This window comes from Rosa chinensis, chromosome 1, assembly GCF_002994745.2.
Source record: "Rosa chinensis cultivar Old Blush chromosome 1, RchiOBHm-V2, whole genome shotgun sequence".
Lineage (NCBI taxonomy): Eukaryota > Viridiplantae > Streptophyta > Magnoliopsida > Rosales > Rosaceae > Rosa > Rosa chinensis.
Genome location: NC_037088.1, coordinates 49854444 through 49864650, shown reverse-complemented (window position 1 = coordinate 49864650; position 10207 = coordinate 49854444). Strand labels below are relative to the sequence as shown.

Below are 10207 nucleotides of genomic sequence, written 5' to 3'. Positions count from 1 at the left end.
TATGGTTCCAACTTAGTAATGATTCACATTTGATTTAAGTTCGAAACCCCTGTTTTTGAACTAAAATCCCCAAAGTGGTGCCAATCGAGGCAAAACCACATCCAAGACCTCCCTAAGTCTTCGGAATACGTCCACGATCGATGTGACCAAACCACAAGTCGATCGGACGCTCGTATCCTCACGGATCGAATAAATTCACCGATATGAAACGGCAAAAATCAAAACAAATCCATTCGAACTCCAAAATTTGCATATTATATATCGAAACGCTCGTATCGACGAGTAAAAGACATATAATACCAGAAACAGTCCCATACATGGCTGGAACACCGCCGGAACGCCGCCACAGCCGGTGGCGCACCGCCGCCGGCCAAAACTCAAAATCTCTCAAAACTCCCAACATCAAAAAGCTTCATCTAAGCATGCTTGTTAACTTTCATAACTGGATCGAAGTCAGAAAACAAGCTTAAGGGATCGAAAACTACCTCACAAGCCGTGAATAGTAATCCAATCTGAGTTGATCGAATTTTCACGTAAACCGGTCGAAACAAACACCAAGGATCGACCAGGGAGCTTGTTCTGAACTCAACCCAAGAAGCCTGAAGCCACGAGGTCGCCGGAGTTGTGTTTTCCGGCCGGGTCCGAAAACACAAGGCTGCACCACCTTGCAGCGCCGCCGTGGAGAAGAATCGGCGATAGAGAACACTAGAGGGACGACCAGACGGCGGAGGCGATCCTGTCTGGAAAGTTTCGTCGCCGGAGGTGGCCGCAGTTCGCCGGAAACGTCGGGTCGGAATTCCGGGTTCGGGTCGGGTCAGTCGAAAAACTTCGACTTTGAGGGCGCGGACGAGAGAGAAGAGAGAGAGGATAAAAACTTCCGGAAACGGAAATGAGGAATAATGAAAAAAAAACTGATTTTTCCTTTATATACCAAAATGGAAACTTCTTCCAATAGCCATAACTTCCTCATACGGACTCCGATTCACGCGTTCCGCATGTCCACGAACTCGTATCGACGCGCTCTACAACTTTCGTGAAGGAAGTTTTCCGAGAATCCCAACATATAAAAAGTCAAACTTCACACGACCCCCTAAACTGTGAAATTCAAATATTTATACGTACGAAAACCATTCCATTCCACATACAACCTACGAATAAAGCCTAATAACAATTATTCGTACAACCAGTCCATTATTAATTACCAAAATTACAAAATGAAAATCCAGGTCATCACAATGATATATCAAATATATATATTCCATCAATTGAAATAGGGTGTCTGTACAAACTTGGCTCCATGCCATATGCAACTGAACTACAAAACAATTGCATTTGCATGTCCCTACAAACTTGAGTTTAAAAGTAACATATTACAGTTCAAAAATATATTGCAGGGTAATTGCAAGCTTTCAAGCACCATTAGCCAACTGCAAAAATGCATGTCCCAATCAGTTCAAGCAAGTTACCGACAATAGCAGCATTAGGCAATAATCCGCATACACCTCAAAATTTCGCAGTACCTGCCAGTGAAGCAATTAGGAGAATATATGTTACACATTGGTTGCATGATTTTCTTCTTCTTTAAACTAGAGTTAAATAAGATACTAGCAAATGATCAAAACAAATTCTAAATCACTAAAAGCATAGAACAATACTGGAAATAAGAAATAAGATGAGTTCATGTAGTTCTCTAAATCTGTCCAACAATTGGTATTCAAAAGAAATTCCTATCTTCATGAACTACTTGAACTAAAGTTGTTGAAAATATTTATAATTTGAACTTGGAACCAATGAAAGTGCTATTTAGTATTCACCCTACTATAATGGGATAGTCCTCATATAACAACCTTAATCTTACAACTATAACTAAATTATAAGCAAATCCAGATAGTTGCAATATAAGAACAAACCAGAATAGAGAATCTAGGTGGATGTTATTTAACCACCAAAAACAAATAACACTACTCAAAACAATAAGGAAGAGGTGATTAGTGTTAGAATATGTTACCTAAAAGTTTATAAACTAAACTTGTTTGATGTACTTGATAGGCCATGCAACTGTACTTCCTTGAGCCATACTCAGTGTTCCAAACTCCCTAGTTGGTCGATATAAAGCTATATCCTCAAAAACATCAAGCACCCAAACTTTCCAGCATTCATGACCAAGGGGCACATGATGGACTTTTACATTTGGATCTTTTGACTCTAGTTTTGCAATTGCAACAACTTGTTCTTCCATCTCAAACCAACTTAACAATTCGATTCGATTCTGATCATCCTTTGTAACTTTGGTCCTTTTACCTTCCTTGTCTTTGCTTTGCGACCCATCACTAGCAGAATGTTGAATACTTGAAGTTTTCTTTTGGTTGCTCTGCTTGCTTTGTGGCCTCCCACTTTCAGAACCTCGAACACTAGCAATATTGTGTTTGCTTTGTATTCCATCACTGCTATGATGTTGAACACTTGGATTTTCATTTTGCGTTCGTAGTGCAAACTTATTAGCAGAATGCTGAACACTGTTACTAACCTGCTATTATAACAGCAAAGAAATCAATAACTTGGTTGACTTATTGACCCAAAGTAAATAATTACAAATAAATAAAAAAGTTCATATATGTATTTTAAAGACTTACATGGTTATTCCTTTCTTTCTCTGATCTTGCTAAAAGAGTGGCAACCACTTCTTTCAATCGTTCAATCTCTTGTGATTGAGAAACCATATTTTGTGCTTGATTAGACACTTGTTTCTCTAAGTTAGCAACTTTGCTTCCAACTTTGGTTTGATATTCTAACTTTGAAGGGACTGCTCCAAATCCTAAACCTCTTACCCGTCCTCGTGGATCAGGACCTAGAACTTGTGCTACAGCATCATCTTTCAAAGAAGGTGTTTGTGAGGGTTCTTGCTCTGCCCTTTTCTGCTTCACTTGTTTCTGTAGATACCATGTGTCAACTAGATTGTCAAGTAGCTAGTTTTGTGGCATAGATATAGATTTCTTATTGAAGTATTTGGTTAAAGAAATAAAAATATCTATGGCATTCCATTAAAAAAATAATCCAAACTAGCAAAGCAAGCAAATTGAAAATAGACACAGAATGGAACCAAATTTACTTCTAGTCAGAGAATTAATGGAGATGAAGATATTATTCTTGCAAGAATGATAATTACAAGTCAAAGCAGACTTACACCAACCCTTCTGGTACCTCTTCACCAAAATCCAAACTAAATCCATAACTCATTATGAAAAAAAAAGTACCAAAAGAGGAGCCATAAAGAAGAGTATACTGACCACTATTTCCGGATCCTCAACTACTTCCTCTGAACCCTTCTTCTTCTTTGCTTCATAAGCATGTATCCATATATCAGACCTTGATATCGCATCAGGATTTTCACTTTGTTCCCTCTACAAATCAACAAGTAAAAATGATCTTTATGTTATCAAATGAACAAAATCATATGTCGTTAATAACCACATTATTCTTACCAATTCTTCTTCAAGCCGTGCGAAACTTTTTCTACTTGTTCTGTGTGGTAAAGTTCTTCTTGCCCGCATTCTCTTGAATTTTTCACACTTCTCCTATGATAAACATATGGTCAAAACATTTTCTGAAATCTGATATATTGCAAGACAAATTTAGACTTGTATATATATTATAAAATATGTCTAAAACATACCTTAAATCCTGCACTAGTTCTGTTTTTAATAAAAGCTAACCACTCATCCATGGATTCTATGTTGTTAGGCTTGAGAAGGGCAGCAGCACGTTGTAAACCAACAACTTTGGCTTGCTCTTCCACTTGTTTTATCACTAACGATCTATGATCTCGCCAAAGATTCATCATTTTTTGAAAAATATGCTTCTTGTAGAATTCATCAACAATGAAACTTGTCTACAAAAGCAAATAAGTGAATTCAAAGGTGAACATAAAAAGCTCGTTGCAACATGTTCCTATATATGAGTTTAGAAAACTTACTGTGATGTGTATCCAAATCTGATCTTTGAAAGTAGCAGATAGATCTTTCCAAGTTGCAGCAGTCATTGGTATTAGCTCTCTTGCTGAGGCTCCAATGAAAGAGGAGAATAGAGCTGCATTTTGTCCAATAGGCTGGCCTCTTTCATTGAATTCAACTAGAATAGGACGTTTTCTTTTTTTTTTTGCCAATATCCAATAATTTGGCTTTACCCCGAGGTGGAATTTTTTTCTTTTCTGGGTTTGATGTAGCTTGGACTTCTGGAATATCATCTTCTGCAGGGGTTGAATTTGAACTTCCATTAGAGATTCTCAAAGATTCATTCCTTTCTTCCCTGGCTGCAACAACAGCAGCTCTTGCAGCTTTTTCCTGCTTTTTGGCTCTCTTTCCACCTTGTTTTGAAGTCTCTCCTCCATCCATACTTTATAGGATCAACAGAATATGTTCTATGAAACACAAAAAAACTATGATAAATGTACTAACATGTAAAACAATATTATCCAAAACCAGAAACCAAACTAGATCTTACCCTTAGATTGCTGTGCTGATAGATTATATCAATGCTTCAGTGGAATTTGAGTTATTCAGTCACCGTCACTCTGTTCAGCCAACAAACAAGCAAATTAAAACTATAACTATAATTAATAGTACACACACACGTATATTATTGTATGCAATTCCTACAATTACCGAATTGATTTCCTCATTATCATATCTATCACATTCTTCATCCTCAACGTCAAGGTATAGCTGTGATATATCTACTGGCATGTAAGCACTTTCATCAACACTATCATTCTCAAAAAAGCCTCTTGGCGGAGCTCTGAGTACAACATGCCAATTCGATGTGTCACTCTCTCTTGAATAAAAAACCTGTTTCGCTTGGGAAGCAAAAATAAATGGATCTCTATCAAACTGATGCTGCCCCTTGTGGAAGTTCACTAATGTAAAACCATCTTCCAATTTGATACCGGTCCCTATGTTAGCCCAATAACAATCAAATAAGGGGACCTGAAATTGACGATAGTCTAGAAGAACTATATCTCTTATAACACCATAGTAGGAGACTCTGTCCATCTTTTGTAAATTATCCTTTGCACTTGCTCGACACAGTGTCTGCTTCAACAAAAACACCACTATTTTGTGTGCTCTTCTCACTGTCCTCAGTTTGAAATCGATTTCCATTGATAATGAAGCCTGTATGTGATACCACATCTGCTTTTGGTCGACAAGCAATCCATTTCACCGTTTCTGACATATTTCTAGAATCACCAAATTTAACTTTATCAGCTAACCATCCACTAAAAGTACTAAGATGTCTCTGTTCAAGAAGGTTTTCATCTTGTTTAAGACGTGTATCAAAACACTTTAGTTCTTCCCTGTGTAGTCTGATAGGAAATAAATGTTTAAGAAAACTGGACAAGTACAATCTAAAGTAAACTAGAACAAATAAATTTAGTAATCAAACTTACTCTCTCCATGGATCAACTTCTGAACTATTTGTCCACACAAATCGATGAGCAATCTCTAGCATGGAAGAACTGAACACTTTTAGCTTCCCCTCACCAAGTGGTCGCCCTTCTAGTATTGTTTCATGCTCAAAATCCTCATTGCGTCTAGTTTGAACACCTATTTCAGCTGCTCCTTTAATGTATCCACTACAAAAACGTGTCACCTCTTCAGCCAAATACTTTTCTGCAATGCATCCTTCAGGGTTTGATCGATTTTTGACATATCCTTTTAGGTCCTTCATAAACCTAAAAGGGAAAAAAAAATCTGCATTAGTATTGATACTTTACAGGAGAGATAACCAATTGTAGTTAATAAAATGCAATGTAAGCTCACCTTTCGAAGGGGTACATCCAACGATAATGTACAGGGCCACCAATTAGAGCTTCTTGTGCAAGGTGAATCGGTAGGTGAACCATAATGTCAAAGAAAGAGGGAGGAAAAAACCTTTCAAACATACACATAGTTTCTGCAATTTCTTCATCAAGAACACCTATAGTTTTCTTCTCAATCTCTCTCTGACACAACTGATGGAAAAAAGAACACAAGCGAAAAATTGCAATTCTTGGTCCTTTAGGCAGAAGTCCTTTTAAAGCTACTGCAAGAATCTGTTGTATCAAAACGTGGCAATCGTGTGACTTCAAACCCATGATCTTGTTGTCTTGTAAAGAGACACGATTTGCAAGATTGGAACAATACCCATCTGGCAATCTTAACTTGGCTAACCTTTTACAAAATATCTTCTTCTCCTTCTTTGAAAGCACGTAAGGTGCTGCATCACTTTTAGAGTTGCTGGAACCATTTTCTTTTGGGTGCAATTTCTTTTTAATACCCATCACTTTTAAATCTTTCCGACAATTCAAGTTATCCTTTGTCTTTCCCTTCATGTTGAGTAAAGTGCCAATGATGCTCTCACATATATTTTTTTCAATGTGCATCACATCTAAATTGTGTCGCAATAACAAAGTCTGCAACATAGAGAATGTATATATTAAATTACTGCAATCAATGTTACAAGGTTTCAGCAAACTCTAATGAAACTAAATAATAATAAATAAATAAAACGTACCTCCCAATATGGTAACTCAAAAAACATTGATTTCTTCTTCCATCTCTTCGAAGGCTTTAAAGGATCCTCACTGTCATCATCACCATCATCATCTGAATTGTCGTAGGAATCATCCTCCATTTGATTGACTGAACTTTTTATACCTTCAGTTCTTCTCCTTTTTCTATTGTTACTGCTGCCAACCTTTTTTTTCTTTTTTCTTGTGCAACACTTAGCCTCCTTACCCCAATTATTGTTAATATTCTTCACCACCTGAAATACCTCTGAACCAGTTAGCTTTCTAGGCCTCACTCTATGTTCCTCAGTTCCATTAAACCAAGTTTTGTTATGCCGATATGGATGATCATGTGCAAGAAATCTCCTATGGCACATATATGCATGCTTTCTTCCATTTGGCAGCCATTGAGAGGATGTTTGAACACCACATACTGGACACGCTTTCTTTCCCTTTGTGGAATATCCTGACAAATTCCCGTAAGCAGGAAAATCGTTTATTGTCCCCATCCTTTCTTCCTATAAGCAGAAAAAATGAAATACTGATGGAACTCGATCCAAGTGAAATACTACAACACTCAAAACACATATTGCAAGCTATATATGTACACTAAAAAGCTCAATAGAAATCATAAAATTGAAAGAAAAAAAGAAAAGAAAAGAAAAAAGTATTAATACCGTTTATGACAGCAACACTAACCAGATGCGCGCACATCCCCAACATCTGCAGCAAGTTTAAGATATTAAATCAGAAACCAGCATCCTAAAAAATTATTTCAGGTTTTGGCAGCTGAGAATTCCGGGGAAACAGAGAAATAAAGGTGCAGTAAAAGTGAGCCCAAGGATTTAGACTTTACAGGGTATCACAATTCCGGTTGCTTCTATATTTATTATTGTAGTATGTGGTCAAATAGCTTTTAGTTGCTTAGTCACTAATTTTTGAATAACCGAACAAGAAATTGGTAATGTCATTCTGAAAGCCATTTTGGTAACCCCGTCACCTCAGCAGCCGTTGATCCCTTAGGATTCAATACATACTGAAAGCTATTACATAGTTTCAACTTGCTACGACGAAACAGATACCAATTTATGAGAGAGATCAAAGTTTCTTGACTTGTATGCTGTAAACCTTGAACAGAAAGCAATTTGTATAGCGTACAAATTACATGAGGTTTCTTTACATTGAGAAGATGTAGCAAGCAAGTTTAAAGCACTAACAAAGGTACATGATTAGTTTAATGGCTCCATGCGTAGAGCTATTACAATGACATGTTTCATCAAAGCTAATCATAAGAAAAAAATAATAATAATAATCAACTAACCACACAATAAAGCAAATATAATGGAAACTGAAAAATAAAATTATAAGGAGGGATGACAAACCTCCTTATGATTTGGTTGCACTCCGTGGCTAAAGCCTCCAACAACTCCTTAACCTGTGGGCCAAGCTTGCTATCCAAATCCTAAACCTTCTTCTCCCACACATTCTTAGCAGCTCCGCTTCCCCAATGTCCCTCTCCACAACCTGCAATTCCCTCTTCATTCTCTCCACATCCCTCTTGTTAAAACTCCACGATTAGGCTGTCTTCTTCAACTCCTCATTATCCTGTAAAATCCTCTTCTTCTCTTCCCTCTTGGCCTCCAATGCCTTCTCTTTCCCAACAAAACTTTTCTGCACTTTCTTCACATTCTTGTCGAGATTCTCAATCATCTCATGGAACTTGCTCACATCCTCTTCCAGCATACTCTTCTCCCTCTCCAATGCCTCATAAGGCGACGGCTTCGACCTCAAGGCCTCCACTTCCGCCTTCACCTCAGTCGCATGCTGCTGCAGAACTTTCAATTGCTCCTCTGATTCGTCCCCCATCCCTTTGAGGGGCAACACTAAGTAGATGCGCGCACATCTCCATCATCTGCAGCATCAACCTTATTCAAGTGATTTCTAAAACCCCAACAATCTTTCCTGATGATCATTACAAGGGCAATCAGCCATAAGATGAGACAAAATTCAAGTACCAACCATATGAGACAAAATAATCCTTATATGAATAGAGAAGACAAACCAATTTTGACAAAATCTAATCTTTAACATGATTACTCTAATTCAGAAGCGAAGCACAGAGACCCATTTCAAAATTGAGCTCAAGAAATACGCAATAAACTATGAATTTAAAATACCCACTTCAGAATCATCAATATCAATGCCAAAAATAAACATCCTACAAACAAACTCGAAGAAATTATTTGAGAAAAAAATAGCGAAGTTGGTACCTTTAGAGTAGAGATATATAAGCATAATCGAATAAGAACCAGCCTATTTTTCATAAGCACTTGAGAACAACAGAAGAAGGCTATTCAAGGAAGAAAAGCTATAGATCGAAGTCAGTGATGCGCGCTGGGTGATTGAGAATCAGAGCACATCGATTCGGAGAGCGACTTACCTATTTTTGTACAGAAACTTACCCATTTATATCCTTCGGCTTTGAAACGAATTCTCAATTTGGTACAGCGAATAGGGCGAATTTTGGGATTAGGGTTTCTGGGCATATGTTGAAGAAAAGTTGGAGCGGGTAATTGAAGCTGTGAGACAAAAGGAGTAGTAAGGAGAGATCTGCTATAGATGAGGATTTCCGATTTGAGCCAGAGCCAGCTGCTTCACCACCCAACTAGTCTTATCAGACGATCTCCGCCACAGCACCACCAAAAACCCAATTATCAACTCAATTGAAGTCGTCGCTATCACCACTGCCATGTCCGTCACCGAGCCTCCCAGCGAAACCCCAAGCGCCGACTCCAGCTTCCGCACAAATTCCGAATTCAAAATCACCGTCGGGAAATCTCCGACCTCGAATCCCTCGATCTCTGTGAAATGAATCGGAGCCGCGGAGCTCTTGATTTTCTCGAGGTTGGTGAACTAGAAACTGAGAGAGAGAGAGAGAGAGAGAGAGAGAGAGAGAGAGAGAGAGAGAGAGAGAGAGAGAGAGAGAGAGAGTAGGGTTTGGAAGGACAAGGAAGCGAGAGAGAAGGAGAAGAGAGAAACGTGTTGGTCGGAGGCGGGGAAGGATGAAGAGGAGAGTTGGGAGAAAATGAGCTGTTCTCGGTTAGGGTTTGGGGAGTAAATGCACGTGTGGGAAAATATATCCAAGTGTGGGAATTAAAATTTTTGTTCCCACCTTCAACTGTTTTAATTTTAAGTTCACCGCTCCGGTTTTTGTGATTCCCGCAAAAATTTTAACAAAAGTTTTTTAGGGAGAGGGTGGGGAATCTAGGCCTCATCTATAATAATTTTCCGATTGATCGATTTTCATTTCAAAATTTTTGGATCGCACATAATCCTTATATGTCTTGTAATGTAGTATAACTAGTTTATTAGGCTTGTTACCCTCCATGAGCAAAATGGGGGACGAAATGGATTTTTTTAAAATTCACCGCTGGATGTTATTTTCATATGAATATATGTTAGTGGTAGAAATTTCAGCAATTTCCGCCTTCGTTTGGACCTCGATCTACCCGGTCAACTCAATACCCTAAATAGAACATAAAACAAATATGCTCTTAACCGGTCCTTGGCAATTCACTTTTTTGAAATTTCAGCTCCCACACTCTCATGGGTAGGGGGTCTACTTATGGATGTCAAAATTCCGCAACGTTTGTCCGCGCATGG

The 10207-nt window shown here is 38.2% G+C and overlaps 1 protein-coding gene across 6 annotated transcripts; it reads right to left on the bottom strand.

Annotated features, from left to right (window-relative positions):
* Positions 1-1241: 1241 nt before the first annotated feature.
* LOC112182985 lies at positions 1242-7333 on the bottom strand. 6 transcript variants are annotated; one of them, XM_040512678.1, is made up of 9 exons: positions 5444-5576; positions 4501-4570; positions 3974-4417; positions 3674-3889; positions 3483-3575; positions 3288-3401; positions 2634-2930; positions 2009-2530; positions 1242-1520 (listed from the first exon to the last, which is right to left on the bottom strand). In XM_040512678.1, exons 3-8 carry the CDS (start codon positions 4271-4273, stop codon positions 2024-2026), a joined length of 1527 nt encoding a protein of 508 aa, XP_040368612.1. In that variant the 5' UTR covers positions 4274-4417; positions 4501-4570; positions 5444-5576; the 3' UTR covers positions 1242-1520; positions 2009-2023. The 6 variants fall into 6 exon arrangements, 3 of the variants coding, with proteins under 3 accessions (XP_040368612.1, XP_024177343.2, XP_024177344.2); XM_024321575.2 differs by lacking the exon at positions 5444-5576 and adding an exon at positions 4662-5049; XM_024321576.2 differs by lacking the exon at positions 5444-5576 and adding an exon at positions 4662-5049 and having other exon boundaries at positions 2009-2527.
* Between the last annotated feature and the right edge of the window lie 2874 nt (positions 7334-10207).